This window comes from Xiphias gladius, chromosome 12 (genome assembly GCF_016859285.1).
Source record: "Xiphias gladius isolate SHS-SW01 ecotype Sanya breed wild chromosome 12, ASM1685928v1, whole genome shotgun sequence".
Taxonomy (NCBI): domain Eukaryota; kingdom Metazoa; phylum Chordata; class Actinopteri; order Istiophoriformes; family Xiphiidae; genus Xiphias; species Xiphias gladius.
This window is the reverse complement of record NC_053411.1, coordinates 10,236,315-10,257,045: the sequence shown is the minus strand read 5'-3', so window position 1 is coordinate 10,257,045 and position 20,731 is coordinate 10,236,315. Positions and strand designations below refer to the sequence as shown.

General features: G+C 41.8%; 2 protein-coding genes across 6 annotated transcripts in view; one reads left to right on the top strand and one right to left on the bottom strand.

Moving 5' to 3' along the window:
• LOC120797471 (RNA-binding protein with multiple splicing-like) overlaps positions 1 to 9,815 on the top strand; it is a 37,463-nt gene extending 27,648 nt beyond the window's left edge. For 2 of the 5 annotated variants that reach the window (XR_005708529.1, XR_005708527.1), the window contains exons 7-8: positions 6,753 to 6,873; positions 7,467 to 9,815. The gene's annotated coding sequence lies outside the window, so the exon portion shown is untranslated. Of the gene's footprint in view, positions 1 to 6,752; positions 6,874 to 7,466 lie in introns of those variants that run through there. The other 3 variants (XR_005708528.1, XM_040141159.1, XM_040141160.1) reach the window with 3 other exon arrangements.
• Positions 9,816 to 14,745: 4,930 nt separating this feature from the next.
• Positions 14,746 to 17,085, bottom strand: LOC120797437 (fatty acid-binding protein, intestinal-like). Its single transcript, XM_040141113.1, has 4 exons — positions 16,972 to 17,085; positions 16,414 to 16,586; positions 15,958 to 16,065; positions 14,746 to 15,835 (listed from the first exon to the last, which is right to left on the bottom strand). The coding sequence occupies exons 1-4, from the start codon at positions 17,036 to 17,038 to the stop codon at positions 15,788 to 15,790; spliced, it is 396 nt and encodes a 131-aa protein (XP_039997047.1). The 5' UTR covers positions 17,039 to 17,085; the 3' UTR covers positions 14,746 to 15,787.
• Between the last annotated feature and the right edge of the window lie 3,646 nt (positions 17,086 to 20,731).

The following is a 20,731-nucleotide window of genomic DNA, read 5'->3' as shown; positions in this document are numbered from 1 at the left end:
TCTTGTGATAATTCTGTGGGTTCGTCAATACGAGGGCTTTCAACCCCTTTTGGTCCTCTATCACATTATACATACAGTGGATTACACAAAAAGCAACTTTTAAGTAAAGGATCTTTATGATGTGAGTACTTGTTCCACCACTGAATTTTCCATAATGTCGGGTATGATCTTAGTGTACTGAAGTTATTGGTTCTGCAGATCGGCCTGCTTGAAGGAAGCCTGATATTTATTGTTCTTGTATGTGAGGGAAAGTTTATTATCGAGCACACGATCTAACATTGCCGTAATAAACACTGAATATTGTCCTATAATAGTGTTGGTACCATGCAGCGGATATAAGGGCATGTTTGTCATTTTGTCAAACCCTGGCAGGATGAAATATATTTTTTCATTTATAAACAGTTTTTGGCGTTTCTTCATTATGACAAAGCACACAGTGGAGAATTATAAAGAAGATGGGACAGAAAGACACCGAGGATGTGATGCTCAAAAAGGTCGTAAATGTGGAATATGCCCCATGAACTGCTGAGGTACCTGGGTACTGCTGGAAGGGCCATTTTTGTGAATCTTTATTAAAAAATGATTAGCATGGGGCTTTATTTAAAATAAATTACATACGAATTAATTTTAGTGGAGCTGCAGGCAATACACAAAGCAGTTGGTTTCCAATAAGTGCCTTGATAAGTACATGAGTCCACCGTAACCATTCACGAGCTACACAGCACATGTGTTTCGCGCTCTGGTTCAGACAAACTGAACACTGTTGTGCTTGCAGGAAAACAAAACCACAAAGCACAACAAATCCCCTGCTAGTCTGTGTATCTGTGTTGACCGACTGTCTGCGTGTGTGTGTGTGTGTGTGTGTGTGTGTGTGTGTGTGTGTGTGTGTGTGTGTGTGTCTGCACTCGGCGCCAGTCGCACTGTCACCAGCACCCTCCCTTCAACGTCTCGGGACAGGAGGAAACATGTTCTCCCGACCCCCTTAGGGAGTCAGTGGGGGGTGGGCGGGTGTTGGGGGTGCATGGAGGCTAACATTCATCAGGCTGTTGATTGGTGCTACTCTTCTTACTGTCTCCTTCTACCCCTGCATCATGGCTTACTTGTCTATTTCCAGACACTTAAAGATACTGCATGAGAAAAAAGCTTTTGGAGTAATTTGATGTTTTGGGGATTTCGTCTCTGTCGCGGGGGGGCAAAGGAGGAAGGGAGTGGAGAAGGGAGGGGCTTGGAGGAAATAATTACTCCTCTATCAAACCAGGAGGAAGTCATTTGGTCGGTCAGGCTGCCCCAGTGGATATTAGCCCCTCAATGAAACAACAACATCCCCCTATCCGGCTTGCCGTGGAGGGTGAAGTAAAGTTGAGACATCCAGTCAGAATATTGTGATAAATACAAGCCACTGCAGCAGATATTCTCACATAAAACGCACGACACACACTCAGGACCGGCACACTCAGTTAGTGTTAATTAATGCTAATTAACACTCAGTCACTAATTTTGCACAAAAGCATGAACTACAAGTCTGCAATGTCATGGTGGATTGAGCTTCATCAAATTATGAATCATATCGCCTCAGGAAGCATGCTGACACAGTAAAATCTAATGGTACTCATGGTTCACCGTATGGATTTTGTAATCATAATTTAAAAGAAATGCTGGTCATTCCCAACAGAAAACTATCAGGGTTGAGTTAACTTTGTCGCTGACATGTCCCTGACATTGTGCAGCCTTGCAAACAAGCATTCCCATCTGTACAAGACCTTGTGTTATTCGTCCCCTCTTGCCTGTTAAATGGATACAGTCAAATTAGAAACACAGTTACTTGATGTCATGATGTGAGCTGCAACAAGGGTTTTTACTAATTTGCGCAATGCAGTCCGTGAAGCAGAGCACTTGTGAAAGACTTTGAAACAATTTAAGCAGCCAGACAACAAGAATAAACTTGAACTGAGATTACAGGGAGAAGCTGTCTGTGTTTCATTTACGGGTCACGTGCATTGACAAAAAGTTGGCATTAGTGAATTGTTACTCATGCTGAAGGCGGCTGGTGACAATAAACCTTCACAAAGGGGAATCAAAGACGCTTCGAGCTCCGCCGCCTTGATAGGCTTGTGGTCAGTCAGTTATTGTCTTGGCATCTGAAGGGCGGCGACCACTCATGGTTGGGTATGTGGCTTGCCTTAGGAAGTGTCACGGTGGGAGTCTTAAATGTGCCCGTGTGTGTGTGTGTGTGTGTGTGTGTGTGTGTGTGTGTGTGTGTGTGTGTGTGTGTGTGTGTGTGAACAGCTGAACGTGAGGTAGTGTTTGGGGGTCTTTAGTCATGGCTGGTAATGAGTTGTCCTAATCACCAGGCATCCTGCCTCTAAAAGAGAGTGCCATTTTGAAAACTATATTTACAGCCGTGCCACTTCTTGCAAGTTGAAACATGTAGCTACCCAGGGTTGACTTTTTAAAACATACTGTATTGTAAGGTTGTGTTATTGTAATGGCACTAGGGGCTTAAGCTAGCCATTCATTTGAATGTTTGTGAAGCTGAATTATATTTGACATTCATGCTCTGGCAAAGAGCTAGGTCCAAAGACAACCTAATAGTGGACATTAATGCCTAGTGAACTGGAGGTAAAGGTAATCCGGATTTTCCATCTGACAAGACATGGTGGGAGAGTGTAGTGTGCATGCCCCTATCATGCATTCTTGTGTGTGAGCCTGAGAGAGTCAAATATATGTGTGTGTGTGTGTGTTTTGTGTGTGTGTGTTTGTGTGTGTGTGTGTGTGTGTGTGTGTGTGTGTGTGTGTGTGTGTGTGTGTGTGTGTGTGTGTGTGTGTGTGTGTGTGTGTGTGTGTGTGTGCGCGTGTGCGTGTGCGTGTAGTCTGGCTGCCGGCCCCGAGGACCTTTTTTTGGCAAATAGCCCAGCAAAACCAATGGTTCCTGCGCATTGTTGGGCTGACTCCCACTGGAGAGCTGAGGGCCCTTTCTAATAAGAAAGTGGGACTTTATTCCCTCACCTCCTACTGATACATAACACACACCCACACACACACACACACACACACACACACACACACACACACACACACAGGCATACAGTATAGCTACACAGTGGCCTCGTCCCTTCACGGGGTCTTGGGAGCTAGATACATGTCAGCAGCTGCATTCATCACCACCCAGCACCAGCAGCTATTGCTGGTACGTGAGAAACACAGCCAGGGCCTAAAGGCTTTTCTCCAGATTAAAGGGGCTTCAGACGGTAGAGCTCTGAAAGGACCATACTAAGTTTTAACTCCTTAACTACAAATCAACTATTCTTAATATTTTTACTAACCAGTTTTGAAGGCAGGCTGCATTTTTACATTAGTGGATGTATTCTTCCTACAGTCCCAAGCAGTCATCGGTTTACATTCTGTCCTTATGACATGAAAATCAGTTACAAACCCTTAAGCTGTATTATCCATCACCGTGAACAACAAGTCTTTTTGTCAACTTTACATGATCATTGCATGGTAATGCATATTAAGTGCAGATCGATGTCTCAGCTGATACTGGATTTTTAAAATTGATACCAATATTTGAGAGTCAAAATTGACAATATTTATAAAAAAATCCTTTTAAAAAAAATTTACTATGATATTTTATAACTGTCAGGCAAATGTGAATTTACACAAATCCTGTTTATTGCATTCAAATACTGTATATGTGTACCTCTACATGTATACTACTTTCTAATAAGGCATCCTTTATAAATAAATATATACAAATATGTTAACAACTTATTACCAACGTTTATAATTGCATTGTTACCAATTAGAAAGGATAAACACCAAACAAAGGGATTTTTTTACAATCTTGAAACCCAAAATTCCGTTTTATTAATAGTTTATAACTGATCTGTAAGGATTAGTAAATGATTCATTAACCATTAATAAAGCCATTAGTTTTAAAGTCATAAAGGATTTATAAATTCTTATAACCCCATTTTAAAAGGTGCCATATTAGGAGTGAGAAAGGGACATTTCACAATTAAAGTGTAAACTTGTCAGAGATCTCTGATGGACAAGCTATTTTTTGATTGACACTTTGACTTTTCTGTGTTTTTTTGTTACTTATCAGACGACTTATAACTGATACAAAATATCTGGCATGACCGACGATAAGCTAAAATCAGCCAATATTATCTGCCACGCCGATTACCTCGGTTGGGCTCTTATTTTGACATGTATGAATGCAGATTTGAAGTTCAAAGTAATGGATTACACAGCGCGGGAGTCTGCTCTTCATACAGAAATGAACGAAAACTAGTGATGTCCAGAGGAAATAGAAATTTCTAAAAGACAAGTAGTTAGTGATTTGTGGTAAATGGGTTAACAATGAGTGGTGGAGTTGGTAGAGCGATGCACTGTCAAATGCTGGGTATAAATTTGAACAAGTCTCTTCTTTCCTCTTCTTCACACAAGATCAATGATCACTGATAACACAGGCAGGAGCATTTGGTACATGAAGCCTTGCAGAAGTAAAAACAAAAACAGTGCACACATTTATGAGAAACCAACTCACCTCCCACATTCCCAAACACTACTTGTTTACCTATCTCACATTGTGCACCGGGGCTGAGTTATTGGATGTAACACATTAAGCCCGCAAATCACTAAACCTTTCCCTAATCTGCACAGACATGTTCAATGATCAACCCAGTCTTTAACCTTGGTGTCTCAGCCAGAACAAATAGCGTGGTCTGGAAGTATGTGTCGCATCAGCTTAGCCAAGCGGCTGTATAACGCATCGATTCCCTCATCCTTGATTGAACGCGCAACAGGGCATTAGCTAGGCCAGCCATGCCCCTTCAAAAATGCACTGCTCTCTGGACGAGGAACAGTTCCCAAGTCGTCTCCCTTTTTTGCCTGCAACAGTCTGTCTGTCTCTTTCTTTTTCTGAAGGCCATGTTTGGTTTACTAATTGTTTATTGTTCCAAAGAGTTTCAATCCCTCCCCTGAACCCAAGTCACAGCGGCCTCCGAGAGATGTCTATTTTTGGTGATACATCTGGGGGTGGCTGAGGGGGTTGGAGAGTCGACCTTTCTCTTCGGTCTGCTGGGTGGCGGGGGTGGGGGTAGAGGAGTGGAGGTGGGGAGGGATCATGGGAGATATGGTTGTTAGGCAAATGCATAAGTATTTAACACTATTGTCAGCTGACTTCCTGTTTGTCACAGCTGCACTTTGAAGTCGAAAGATTTGGTAAAATTGTCTTTTTAAAAAGGCACTGCACTAATTTTACAGGTCAAAATCAGTTTACAAGTCACATGGAGTACCACACATCCTGAGAAACCAGTTGTATACTGTCCTGTGTGGCTCCGGAGGAACTTTGTTGAGTCTGAGAAAATTCCGTCAGAGAAACCACTTAAGTAAATCTCGGTGTGGGCTTGAAGACTACACATTTGAACTGAGAGCCTTCCTTAGAAACTGGTGGTGTGAAGTTATAAAGGCGTGGGTGATTACTAGGAAGAGAGCATCTAATGAAGGATGCTATCAAGTAGAATTTTGGGAAGTGCAGGATCCAGTGGTGTAGTCTAGTTTATTGTGGTAGGTATACTGTGATGATTCCCTTCCCGGCCTCGTACACAGCCGCCCCAGAGCGACACCCCATAAGCACCACCACGCTCTATGGCATTTAGTACATTTTAGGCCTACTGTAAGCAACACAGGACTTTAACAGCCAGTGACATTTACAGTTGAGGAGATTTAAACACTTTGGACTGATTTTTCTACTGTTTTAGTGTTAATCACCATCCCTGGTGATTTCGTAGGGCGGGATGAGACAGTCATTCGCTGTTTCGACATAGTGCACTTCACATGGGGGTTCATCACAGTGATGGATCTTTCGGCCTCGTAATCGTGTACTGGAAATATAAAAGACAAAAAGAGGGGAATTTAAACAGTATGCTGACTTAATCTTCCAAACGATTTTCTAACATAGGCTGTGTATCAGAATAAATGCAAAGGGAGAGCATCCAAGAAATGCTTCGGAGACAGAACTCCTTAATGAATAAAGGCTAAGAAGGCACTTATCAGCATCATCAAATTACGCATATATTATGGGTTCACTGTGTGTTAGCCCACAGGTCCTGGAAAAAGGATGGAACACTAACAGACGGCCCAGCTCCCGTTCCACCTGGTCAAGTTTCTTCTGTTTTGCTGGCAGTGTCCTCGGGGTGGGGTAAGAAGAGGAGGCGCGGGGTCGCTACAGAGCAGCAGCATCTCCTTTGGTAGTATATGCCGCAGTACTACAGAAGAGTGATTCTACATTAACGTTAGCTAATTAAAAACTTGCAAGCCAGAGCTCAAGAGCCAATTTCGAGCTGGGGAAATGACCGTCGTGCAGCTGTGCTCATTGGTAGGTGACATCAAGTCTAGGTCACGTCGTGGCCAAACTCAAAGCCCCCCGCTATAAGGGAAGCAACCTCGTTCCTCACTTCATACCACAGACGAACAATGCACAGAATAAGTTTTTATGATTGGAAGTGAAAGGAGGCGATGCCTTTCCCTGTAAAACTTATTTTATTGCAGTTATACTCTACCCGGTATTTGTGAAACAAAATGAGTGAAAGCTATGTCACAAATCCGTGTTGTTACGTATCCTTGCATATTTTTAAGAGGGTTTACGGAAATCCTGGAGCTTTAACAAAAACCCTCCACCAGCAGTCAGGATGCTGTTGCAGCTATGTCACTCGAGTAAAACTCTGTCTCCTTTGTGTCCTCAGGTTCTTGATGTGTGATGGTGGCCGTGGCCGGCTGTGACGGGCGTTGCTGATTGCCTCTCATGTCCAATTACAAAACCAGGACGACTGACCTGACTCCAGCTCTTGGAGCAGCGTACCGTCGGTGAGTTTATGGCTCGGACTTCCCGATCCCAACATTGATCCCAGCAGGCGGGGGCGAAAAGGTGTAAATCTCACCTCTCCGCCAAAGCAGAGTGGCTCTCCCTCCTGGCACAGAGTCTGATTTGAAAGTGTAGATTTGTGGAAAAAGCTGTGAAAGCCCAGTTTTTGTTTCGTTTTTTTTTTTTTTTTTTGGTAGACAGTATCGTACTGCCAAAAGCATCTGCTGGAATCAACATAACCACACCAAGCCATATTGACAACGTGTCAACTTTCATCTGTGTATGTTTCAGCTTTTGCTCAACAGAAAATATTCTGAAAACAGACCCAGAATTGCAGCATTAGATATTTGTGGGATAAGAGTGTGTGTGGTCTTGGCATCACAAAGGCAAGTGCGTGAAATTTATTGTGTTAGGGATTGTGTGTCGACAGTAAAATATCTACCTTAGTGTTCGTAGTTTTATGGGCGTGTGAACGTGTTTGTGTCTTGCAACAGTTCCACACGATCCCCTGTGTTTTCATTAGTGTACAAGGTTCATGTGCGGTGACCATGACAACCTCGCCCCTTGTCTTTGTATCCCTCTGTCTTTCTCTCAGGCAGCAGCAGCCTCATGGGCCTCAGGACATACTAGACCCCAGCCTCCATCACACATCGAGCCCCCACCCCCACCATCCCCAAACTCCCTCCAACTCTTTTTTTTATACTGTTACATACTCAAGATTTACTGGCAGTGCTTTGGCCACACCTCCTCTGACACCTCCATGAAAGGTACCGGACATGCATGACAAAGGCGCACACACCCTCTGTGTACCAGTGGACTGCATCGCCTGTCTAACATTAGCAGGTCTCTTGCTTTGCATTCTGTATATGCAAGTGTAAAGACAACCCACCAGAGGAGTGCAAACACATTTTATGCAGCCACTTTGCAAGGCCAGATGTATGGAAGTGTGGCTAAAGCACTGCTGGCTAATGTTATTATATTACTATAATTATTACTATTCTGTATATCATTCATATTAATGTTATTATGATTATTAAATACATGTTGAAGCATGACTTTGCAAAAAAAAAGAAAAAAAACAATGCTGTACATTTTTAGATATTTTAAAGAAATACAAAAATGTATTTTTGTAATCAAGACAATGTTTGAAATGGTTCTGTTTGATTGGTTTATGTTGTGCTAAAGTGTGTGAGGAACTTTCATATATTTTTATTTTTTTTCCCCCTCTCTGTTTTGTGCCATTATAAAATGGTAAGTCACCCTGCTATACCAAAGCAGTCCTGTCGGTTTGCTCTTGTCTTTTCTACATACTGTGGTTAGGTTTCCTCATGTGTGTGTGTCTTTGTGCGGCGTCTTTACCTGAAGAAGCAGACGTATTAGTCCGTTGTCTGGTGTGCTTTTGTTCGCCTGAGCAGCCGATGCTAACACTGAGTGACAAGAACACTCCTGATCCAGCTCGTAGTTCTGCCGTTTGAGGTAATCAGATGTGTTAGAAGAGGCACTGACAGGAATAAGCCATCAGTGGTGAAGGTAGAGTGACCCCAGAGACTGCAATGCATGGCAAACCGAGCTGTGCTATAATTAGTAATTTGCCCCTTCATTGTGTAGCAGGAGAACAGCAGCACATTATAGAGAAACAAAAGACCAAAGGCATTTTTTTTTACACTGGAGAGCTATCAAGGCTAGTGGAGTTATTCCATTTTTGACAGCTTTGTAGTCCTCAATCTGATTTCTTATGAAGTATGACTTTATTTTTGCTGCACGTCTCTTTTGGTGTCACTCAAAAGAGCCACTCTGCATCTGAAAGGATATTCACTTTAAGCAATTTGTCTGTTTTGCCTATTTTTAGGGAGCCAATGTGATTCAACCTGCTTTTGTAAATTTTGAATTTACATAGTAATGATTGGAGCGGGGAAGAAAAAACAAAAATCTTTTATAATCCTGTGTGTTCTGGGCCTGCAATAATGCCTTTGCTGTATGACATATCATCGAATGGTAATACTTCTGTGACATTGTGACGCCAAAATTCTCACTCATGTCACACATGTACAAAAACAAGCCGTGATTGTTGTACTTTTCTGATGAGGCTAAGTCACATTTCACAGTGATGTGACGGTCGAAAACTCAAATAAGAAAACAGCAATCTTCCCTGTAATGTTTCGCCCAGATGTTGTACAATCATATTGGACCGGTTGAATCATATAGTCAGTGTTTGTAATGAATAAATAATATGCACGCACATCATATCGACTGATTTTCTGAAGCAATTTTTGCTTTTACAGACATTTTTTTAAGCCAAAATGTGGCATCAGATTTATTAGAACAAGTATTTATAAGGTGTGTGTGTGTTTGTGTATTTTTTTTATGGGTACTATGTTTTTAAAGTTCATAGACGATGCCCATCATATATTTCATTGTAAGTATTATTGTAAGTTTAATTGTATATTCATTTGGTAATTTTTCTAGAGCTTCTTTTTGTGTTTGTATCTGACTGATTGGAACATACTGTATGTGATATATGAATACTGTTTTATCTACATAATTCACTGTGAAATCCAGACAAAAACATGCTCTTTGAACGAATGGATCTTTTTGTTTTTTGTCAGCAGTACGGTACAGAAGTTCCTAGAAATGAATATGATGATCCCTCCCTTTTGTCGATGAAAAATACTCCTTTCTTGTTTCAGTATACCGTGTGCGTACCTGTGTGTTCTGTGCATGTTCACGGCATGTGTGTGTTCTTCTTTTCTTTTTCTTAATGCATACAGTACTGTTGATATTTATGTACTTTAGCCGCTGTAAGGAGAAACTGTATTTCGGTGAATTGCAGAGGTGTGTTTGTTTGAAACCAAAAAAAGGTGATCAAAATGAGAAGTTTTTATGAAAATGTTAAATGAAGACATTTCAGGCCATCTGCCATTAAAGATTGACGTCATCCTTGCTGTCATGATTACATGTTTTTCTTCTTTCTGAAGGTTTTTGTGGTTGAGCTTCATGAACCATGCGTCAAATTTATATATATATGTGTATGTATGTGTATATACATATATATGTATATACATAATATATTTATATATATATATAGACATATATACATACATACATAGCTAGCTACCAAGCTGAAATATAGCTTCAGCTTGGAAGCTAGTGCTCATTGTGTTTAGCTACCACTGTTTTCAGTTAAGCTCCCTTGCTACACACGCCCATGGTGGTATTCACGCACATACTCCCCTCAGATGCTCCACTGATATTACAGACATTACACACTCTCTCTCTCACACACACACACACACACACACACACGTTTGATGTTGCTCTGGACATTCAAATGTTGCTTTTGGGACGCAGGGAGTAGCTAGATAAATTAACCCCATCCCCCACCCCAGCAAAAATATAGAAAAACAAAGGAAAGCTAGTAAAAGGTAAATAGAAGACAAAAAAGTTTTAGTTTTTAAGATTTAATTTATCTTATCAACTGATTTGATTTGAACTGAAAAGCTTTCCTCTTCTTTACTACCGATCGATGGGTACCCTTTTGTCAGGTGTGGGGCTCCATATTCGAAGAGAATTAAGACTGGATTTTGACATTTTGACTGCACTCACCCACACAGAAATCCACCTGCGTGAAGGCTCAATTTCCTCTTCCTCTCACACTTGTCATTGGATAACACCTCCCCCACGATCCCAGGAGACCATCAAAACATGATGTGGGTTCCTATAAAGTGGTTTGTCTACCAGGGGAGCTGGAGACCTCTCCCTGCCCTCTATAAGAATAGCCCACCCAACCCAGGGGCCGGCTACTCCTGAGGCCACCAGCCAATTTAGTTCCTCTTTTTGCTGTCTCCACTGTCCTCTGTCTGCTCAGTCACACCAGGTGGCACACACCAGCTTCTCACATGGCACGCACTCGTTCGTGGCTGGGGGTATTCACGCCGGGTGCCAGAGCGGTGTAAAGTGGGGAATAAAAATGCCTGTGTGTACGCAAGCGCGGGCAAGGGGACATATTCATGTGGGGCGTACGCCCAAACCGTCAACACTTTGTAATGGTGTTACTCCCTTTGACAAGTCCATTAAGGAGGTGTTCCTGTCGCCTTTCACTCATCCTCTTCCGAATGTCTTGCTGAACAGTGTCTCTACGTTCTCTGCAACAGTCAAAACTACAGTTAAATTAAAAACTTCAACCCCCCCATCTTCGGATTTATGCAATCAGGGCCTGCATTTTGTTTTCATTCCCCTATCAACTGTGTTGCTTGGCTCACTGCAGTAAAACACTGCTCACTGTGATAGGCAACCGTGATATGTTATCATACACGGCTGTTACAGACAAGGCCGGAATACTCTGTAGATCCGCAGTGTGTCCATGATCCATCTGACCCAGCAGTTCCCAAACCTTTTGACTTCTGCCCGCTTAAAATGAAGCGATGTAAACTTGTGATCCATCATCCAAGGTTCACATGCGTTTTTAAGAGTTGTCTCTTGGTCGATCTCAGGGGATCACCGTATTGTGGGAACCACTATGTCAAATGTCAAATTCTGTGCCAGTCCGTCTAGTAAATGCTGGGATCACAGTCATTGGGATTTATCCTCCGGGGACCATTGATTGCACAAAATATGATGGCAATCCATCCAATAGTTGTTGAGACAGTTCATTATGTTAAATATAGATGAGAGTTGTACAGTGGCATGAGTCCTAAATGATCCCCGACTCCCTCGGGATTTGAAAAGGCTCAGATACAGTATTCAGCGCTGACTAACTGGTGACTCATCATTCAGCAGCCTGCATGGTGTCTGCAGAAGTGTGCACAGTCATTGTCTACGCAGTGATTGGCCAGAAAGGGGCTGTTTCTTCTTGGAAACATTACCCAACCGAAAGCCCTGACACTCCTCCGCTGCTGGTGTCTTATTGTGATGGATACTCCTTCACATAAGGTGACGACTTCAGAGTGAGTCAGTGAATTTGATTCCACGGGAGGGGGCAGGGGGCGGGCACTGTCCTTTCTGCGCTCCGTCCCCCCCCTCGTCCCCACTCAGTCTTTTCTCTGTCCACTTCTCAATATTTTTCCTCCTCCTCCTCCTCCTCCTCCTCCGCTCTCATCCGCAGCTTCCACCTCCCTTGGGTGGGCCCCTGCGCCCTCAGTCTCACAGCAATCAAAACACCGAGTTCTAACTCTCCCGCTACTTTCCTGTCTCTCACCGATTTCATGCTTGTACAATCCACTCTTTGATTCCTGATAAGCACAGCCAGATATTATTTTAATAATCTGAGCTGAAATCCAACGCTTGTGTAGGTGTGTGTGAATATCTGGGGTGTGTGTCACTTGATAACTTGAGGGTGACATCATAGTATAACGGAGGCCCTTTCTCTCAGAAAATAAAGAGCTCCACGGCGCAGCCCAGTGGCCATGACGAGACATTACAGCATCCACCTACAGTCCATGGAACTTCTCCCACAATCAGTGCTGGATGAAGTATACAGACCCTTCACTTTAGTAAAAGTAGCAAATGCCACAACGTAAAAATACTCACACATTAGTAGACGTAGACGCCCTGTATTCAAAACATTCTAACTGCTGTGTATACTGTTGGTTTGTTTAAACGCTAGAACTTAGTATCCTACTTGATAAACCTCATCTGCTTTAAGTGTAAAAATCTAAATTTGCCGTGGTGGAAGAAGTATTCAAATAATTCACTTAAGAAAAGCAAAAAAATGCGCTTAAAGTATCAAAAGTAAAAGTACTCATTATTTTGAATGGGAAATTTCAGTGTTATATTATTATATTATTGGATCTGATGATTATTAATGTATTAATACATAAGCGGTACTCACTAAAGTTAAAAATATCATATACAATGAGGCATCACATTTTATAAGCGGATCATTTATTTTGTATATAACATCGTAATCTGAAAAGTAACTGCTGGCTACATCTGTCAGAGAAACGCACGGGAGTAAAAAACAGACAACATTTCCTCTCTGAAATGTAGCAAAGCACAAATGTAAAATAGCCTAAAACTGATGTACTCCATTAAAGTACAAGTGCATCAAAATCACATTTAAGTATAGTACTTGAGTAAATGTACATAATTCATTGTAGATAATTTAGAAAAAAATCATGTTTCGATGTGGTGCTTGGCAAATTCTGAAATTGCCTTTTAAAGCAATTTCAATTTGCCGAAAATGCTTGTTTTGCTCAAAATTAACATAATAATTGCATCATCATACACTGAATATACACACTATTATATTATTAGACTGTTTTTTTCCCCCAGTACACTAATGAGGAGAACCCAGGTAAAAGATGTGGATTGTGCAAAACTTTGCTGAATGGGTGTCATGCCAAAGCACATCCGGTACCAACTGTAATACTGGACAAACCTACAATCTCATTAGTATTGCTAATTTACAAATGGAACGCATGAAAATCATTTTGACTGCAAATACAATCACAAAGAGAGGAGGCCCGCAAACCCATTTTATCTCGCACTACAATCAGCAGGCTCTCGGTCCTCCAGCGTCGCAGTGTCTGCAGGGTCTCAGAGGACTCCACTCCCCACAGTGGGCTGAGGGGGCAAACCGGTGTTCAAAGCAGCCCTGCCTCTGCCAGATTAGCCTTGTGCGTGCTGGGTTTATACCTCCATGAAAGGAGGGTGCCACTCAGGGCTCAGTGGGGCGTTATGATCAGTGGTCGCTAGACGTCATCTCAGGCTGTCCGGATTTGGATGTGATGCATAACACCGAAACACCACTGCAGTTAAAAACTAGTTTCGAAAATAGGACCATTTAGATTTCAACCCTTTTGCCTGGAAGCCCATTTCTGCCAAGAAAAGAAAAAAGTTAGTACCCTGGTCATAATAAAAATAAAATGTTCACACTGAGTTTTTATCTCATAATTTTGTCTTACTACATCAAAATTTTGATCTACTGTGTGCTTTCATATTTTTATTACCAACTTTTTCTTCTCTTCTTGGCAGATGTGGGCTTCCATACTATTGCCCAACCCTAATACAAGGCATGAAAGATATTTGATCACATCCCTGGTGAAATCCCCATTACTATCCACTTGAGCTTTACAGCTCCAAACAGTGATATCAAATGATATCTTTACCTATTTTGCCCTCGAGGTTCTTTTCGCTAATGTGAAAGAGTTTCTAAAAAATTTTAGATGATATTTTCTGTGGTCAAAGGATTTTTACCTTTCATACTCTGCTGAAGTAGCTAATGCAACTGTGCTGTAAAAGTAGGCCCAGGTCGCACTCTTGTGGTCAAAGAGGCCTAGTGCATGTGGACTCTTCCTTTCACGACTGAAAAGCAAAAAAAGGGGAGTTCATGGGCATTTTCCCCACTGAACGAATTTCATTATCCACAGCATTTCTGAGGCCCTATCACGTGAGAAACCCGGTGTGTTTTTTCTGTCCAGCTGTTCAGACCCGCTGCTGAGGATATCACCCAAAGGCCAGCGCATGGCAGCACAAGACTCTGCTCTCACCATGTGATCAGACCAGAACCATGCTATGTAAGAGAGATTTTTAAGTCTGACGGGCTGCGGTCATCTGATACTTCCCCAGAATCTTTCTCTTTATCAAAACAGCGATTATGAACTGAATGATGCTCATAAAATGTAATCCCTGAGACGTGATCTTTGTGCTTTATCGTGATAACTTGATAAGATTTGATAAAACAGGCCGGGAGGCAACATTACGGGCAAACTTTGAGAACTTGTGTCACATTAGTGAGACTTTCATAATTCATCCATCATGCTTCGATCACATTTGATACTATGCACAAATTCTCCTTTTGTTCAAATGTGTGAAAACGACAACAATACTAGACTCAACGACACATTACAATTGCTTTATTAATACAGTACACTATACAGTATAATATATAATAACCATTAGTGCAAATTGACTTGTTTCCCAACTGGTTAAAGACACAAAACAACATATTATATATTTCATTTTTGTGTGGGATTGTTATTGGGCTGCTTGAGGCTGCTTCTCATCACAATGATGAAGACTAGTGTGGGAGTAAAAGCTGTTTAAGTTTAGTGTAGTTAAAGTAAGCTCCAGTAAGCTGCTGTAGACATTAAATGGGCCGGTTCACCCAAATTACAGAAAAATAGTGACCTCACTTATCAATCATGTGGATATTTTTGGTTTTGCTTACCCACAGTTTGATTCATTCATTTCTGAGATTTTCGCCTCCACCTCGATACAATGGAGGTGGAAGAATTTCCATTGCCATTGCTCATAGTGATAATGAAAATATTCAACAGCCACAAATACTTCCCGTCACCCGTTACCTTGGATATTCCACAAACACGTGACGAGTTTTTATTTGAACCACATTGTACCAATAAAATAGTCCCTCCGAAAAAACGTTAACAACACGTTCTGTGGAATCTGCTGAGCAACACAGGCATTGTTTCCGGAAAGACACGCAACAGCCGAATTTGTGACGTGTGACATTTTCCAGTGTGGGGAGAGGCACAAAAGAAATCCCATGCTCCTCCATTATAATGTGGCAATAGAACTATTAGAGAAAATCTCTAAATCTGGGCAAATGAATCCAAAAGTATTTGCGTGGCTGGCTACCAGTAGAGGCAAGGGAGAAAAATACGTTCTTTGAAACTTGAAAACTTGAACTGACATCTGTGCTGTTTCTGAGCTTGTGTCAGCACTTTTAGTCTTCCACGCAATGTTTCATTGATATTGTAGCAGCAAAACACAGTGGACAATGATTCTTCTATCAGAACTCTGAAAAATGCCGACATTTTGAGGTATGTGCAGTGAAATCCCATGACAATGCTCTTGACTTTGCCATGACTTGTTGTTAGGAAAAAAAAAATACCCCACACAAATCTATATCGTGTCATTCTATAAAAAAATAAAATATGAACTTCAGACTCCAGGTTACTACTTCTTGAAAATCCTCTTAGCATCCACTCCCTCGTAGTTGTAACTCTGTGAGGAAGAGACAGAGGTGCGTTACTTCACGGAGACATGTATTGAGACTAGACTGCAGTCATTAACATATTGCATGGGAACCGAGTTAAGAGCGATGAGCCATATCTGGCCCTACTGACCTGTATGAGCTCTCCTCCCACCAGCGCTCTAGTGGTGGTCAGGACCTTGTTGTTGTCTTTCCTGGTGAATTTTCCCTTTAGCATGTCACCCTCCATCACCCACACACCCTGATTAAAAATATACAGTTGGTTATAGAAGCTCTTTATGCTTTTCTTATGTTATGTTATATTTGTCTGTATTTGTCAGGTTTATTGATTAATGTTTGTTTGTTTCTTATTGATTACAGTTTGTTTTCTGTTTAATTATTCACTGGAACTTTTCCACTGCTTTCAGCATTAGTCTTAGCTGGCTTAACGTGCACTTTCCTCATGACTGATGAATCCATCGCTCGCAAAAAAACATATTTTCCTAAAGCAAACAATGTCTGGTTGCATTTACACTATGGAGCAGCTGCAGCTGCTCCGGCCGCTGTTGGTCGGAGAATGTCCGAATCTGCACCACTCTGGGGTACTCACTGAGACTTCAGTGCCATCAGCCAGGCTGTAGTCGAAAGGGACGCCCAGGGTGAAGTCGATGTCCTTGGTGCGGAAGGTGCTGGACTCTTTGATGTGGAAATCGTCCCCGTCCTGCTCGATGGTGATCTTCAGGCTGTCGTGTTCTGCCAGCTTGCGCTTCATGACATTAATGCCTTGTTAAGCAGGGAAAAAAATAGAAATATGTAGATGGATAGTTGCCATTATAGGTTGAAATAGAAATCATGTGTTGAAAGTATGTTTGTAAGTGGCAAGTTCTCTTCAGAGTCCCAAGAAGCACCTTAATTTAGCTACTGTTATTATTATGGGCAGTGCTATAATCACCTCCAACCTACCAACACCTCACTGCATTTTGTTACCTTCATACAGCAGTGTCAAACTTTATGGAAACATTTATTGCCCTCATGAACTAGATCATAAGGTCAGACATAGCGGAAAACATAGAGCTGAGGCACAGCACGACTTGAGTGGCCAATTAACTGTGAACTACACACACACACACACACACACACACACACACACACACAAACACACACTCACCCATTTGCTCCATGAACTTGTCATAATTCTCGCTGTGGTGGACCTTCCAGGTGCCGTTGAATGCCATGGCTGCAGGCTCGTTGGGTTGAAAGCAGCTGGTGATGAAGCGCTAGCAGACCCTGGGACTGTGAATGCCCACTGGCCTCCATTTATATACACCCCTCTCCTCTCCCTGAAACCCCCCCCGCCCCGAGCTGGCATGGAAGATGCTCTTCTTTATCTCACTGATTATCTGTCTGCTGATGCGGCCATTCAGAGCTTGTGTCAGATATAGGGCAATGGCCACACGACCTCGAGGATACACTGATAAATGACTGGAGGGAAACTCCCCTCGGGGAGTCTGGCACAGTTAAACACTGTCACACTGTTCTGCGGGAGAGGGGAAGAAAAAAAAGAAGAAGAGTGGGCTGTTTGCATGGCTGCCCATGGCGGTCACTCAACTGAGCCCCTTTCTGTTCCTCAGTCTTTTCTTTGTCGCGCTGTTTGTTCCCGGCATGAAAATGAGTTGTAAAGGACTTTCTTTTTGACAGTGACAACTTGAACGGGCATGTTAACAAAGAGTAGCGACCCAGACTGGAAAACGTTCTATTGGAACATAGTGAAAGGGCCATGCCAGTATGTTTGCAAGGTATCTTACCTTACAGTTCATTCATTTCTGTATGGTTAGAGTCATGAACCTTGATTAAGTTGTGTATTTCATCACAGTCTGCACTCATTTTACTCTACGGTAACTCAGTGTCACCTATTGTTACATGGTCATGTGGTTCAAGCAAAGACTGATTTTTAAAAGACTGCATTCATTTCCCTGAAACAATCCAAAACCTGAGGTCTGCTCATCAGCTTTTCCTGGAGCTTTCAACCGTATGACACAGCCTTCATCGCCATTGTCATGGCGGTGGATTTGTTGTTATACAGCTCAGTAGCTGTTATGATTTTATCCAAAGCATTTGGGGTACTTAAAGGAATAGTTTGACATTTTGGGAAATACCCGTGTGCTTTCTTACCACTCTTCTGTCTGTATGATGAAATATGAGGCTACAGCTAGCGACAGCCTGCCTGTATGGCATACGGTCTGTGTAGCTGGACTCAGCAGGTGATTGACTTAGCTTAGCATAAAGACTGAAAGCACGAAAACCGCTAGCCTGGCTCCGTCCAAAGGCAAGAGAATTCACCTACCAGCGCCTCTAAAGCTCACTAGTTAACGTGTTATATCTTATTTATTTAATTCATACAAAAACTTAACTGTAAAGACAATTATTCACTGTTTTACAAGGGGCGGTGTGCCAGACTATTTCTTGGAAAGGAGCAGTAATTTCTGAGAGTTACATTTCAGTTTTACTGTGGACAAAATAAACAAGATATAATGTGTTAATGAAGGAGCTTTGGAGGTGCTGGTAGGCCTGTTGTGTTACCTCTTAACAGTATCAGGCTGGCTGTTCCAAATAAGACTGTAGCCTTATGTTTACCATACAGACATGAGAGTGGCGATGATCTCATCTAACTCTTGGCATGAGAGCAAGTAAGATGAAAGCGCATTCTTGAAATGAGCAACTTTAATCAACTGATAAATGTGATATGGTTGAAAGCTCTGGAAAAAGTGTCCTGGAACTGTAGGCTACTATAGCTCCATTCTTGAGAGGAAAGCCGTGCTCTCAGAGCCGGACTGTGAGATTATGGGCGTTATGGAGAGTACGCAAAGCATCGCTCACACCTCAGGAAGTCCTCTCAGTCACCATGAGCTGCTACCTTCAACAGCATTAGTCGAGGAGCAGTTTGGGAATTAAACAGGTAAATCTAATATGTTAGAGCAACAGAAAAATGATGATAACACAGATCATATTTTACATAGTCACCACGTTTCACCAGTGCTGCCATTTTCATATTCATTGCATGCTGCTTGCTTAAAAATACGTTTGGGATGAATGAGTGTAGTTTGTCTAACTTTGCATGATGGATTTTGTTTATAAAAGTTAGAGGATAAATCTACAGGGGAAACCTAATTCCTGGTTTTAGTGAATCTGATTAATGAGCTTTCAGTGCTCAGTAGAAAATAATAGCTGTCATGTTTCCAGTGTCACTACAATATAGATGGGTAGACACTGAAATAGTTTAGTTAAGTTGTCCTTAAGTGTCTACTTTGCATTTAACAACAGGGATGGGAATGCAACTGATTTTTCCTGAACCTTTTAAAATGGTAATTATGTTTATCCGGTAATTTTGACTTTGAAAACACGACTCGGAGCCACAGTGATTTTTTTTGAAAATTTTTTGAAGTCTTGTGAAATTCATTCTCTCACACAGTGAGATTGTAATGGGCTGAAATCACTTCTGAGCTGCAGTGGCCTTTACCTGGGCCCCCTTTTCCAAGGGAAGATCTGGATTTTCAACTGACAACATTGAAAAGTGTATAAATAAGGTGAATAATTAAAGCTTGGGTACCAGCAAAACACTAATAAAAATAATACTAGATATTCTTCAACTTCAAATTATCTTACACTTTGTTGCATATTGTAAACATGATTTGGTTTTTTGGTTTTTGTGTGTTTTTTTTATGGATTCCTGAAGGCCCTTATCATAAACTGTCAGCGGACTGACAGTTGCATAACACAAAAGCTATAAAATGTGATGTTTTGCAGCTGATGTCAGTGCAAGTAAATTAGTAAACCATTAAAAAGTAATGATATTATTGTGAGTTAGTGTCTGATTACAGCTGTGTGTCCTCTCCTCTAATCCATTTTACTGCTCTCAATAAGGACAGTTTGTACTTTTACTTTTTATTTGCCTCACCTGATACAGTGTGTACCAGAGACTGCGGCTATGATGCATGTTTAATGTGGTTCACAGTTAGAATTGTGGAGTTTGATACACCTATTTTTAACGATAGGAATACCACACCCCGTCCGCCCCAACCTCCGCCACCTTCACTGTGTTGTTGGTGATGGTAAGTACGCAGCAAGTGCAGCCTGTTGAGTTTTTTCTCTGTGTCCCTGGGGCTGTTGTTACACTTTGATATCACACACGGATATATAATCTCACTATGATCGTTTTTTCCGTATCGCTGTGCCCCAGTGGTCTCAATTACTCTTATTAATGTTGACACCACATTCTATGTCCTTCTACAGTAAGATATCCCCATTGGGCGATGTCATATATGTGCCAGGTTATTTTGTCTAATCATTGCATGACTTCTTCGGCTTCTTCTTGTATTCCCTGCACATTTGTGGTTTTTTTTTTTCATCACCCTGATGCACAAGGGCACAGTCTAATTGGACAAACACGTACACTACATCACACATAGGCAGTAAAAGATACTGTAATCCTCCGAATTATTTTAGTTGATTAACACTCACAAACTCAGCCAATGCTGCTTAAATCAGGACTGCGTAGATGTGGTTTGATCGGATTTGATTGAAAGTGGCCTGGCAACATGAGAACAGGAGCCCTTAAATGTCATCACATTTTTAATCCAATGCTGCTAAAAAAAAAAAAGCCCCATATTGTCATCAATAATCAGACCTCATGTGATATACTGAGCCATGGATGTTGCTCTGACCACAGACTTCACTGATGTAGTGCGCCATCTTGTGGACCACTGAAGCGGCTGCCGTGTGCACTCCACTTCCTTGTTGGCAAACTGACAGCAATGTTGTCATGTTCACACTGTAAAAGCTGCTCCTCAGATATATTTAGATTTCGGTTAAACCTTTCAGGAGTCGCATTATCCCCTTTTGCTCAGTTATGCCTAACAAATTTCACAGCC

Excerpts from the sequence above, each read along its gene's own strand:
- LOC120797437 (XM_040141113.1), bottom strand. The coding sequence starts at position 17,038 with ATGGCATTCAACGGCACCTGGAAGGTCCACCACAGCGAGAATTATGAC. Across the intron at positions 16,066-16,413 it reads CTGATGGCACTGAAGTCTCA|GGTGTGTGGGTGATGGAGGG; the intron begins GTGAGTACCCCA and ends ATTTTTAATCAG. Across the intron at positions 15,836-15,957 it reads TGGGAGGAGAGCTCATACAG|AGTTACAACTACGAGGGAGT; the intron begins GTCAGTAGGGCC and ends TCTTCCTCACAG.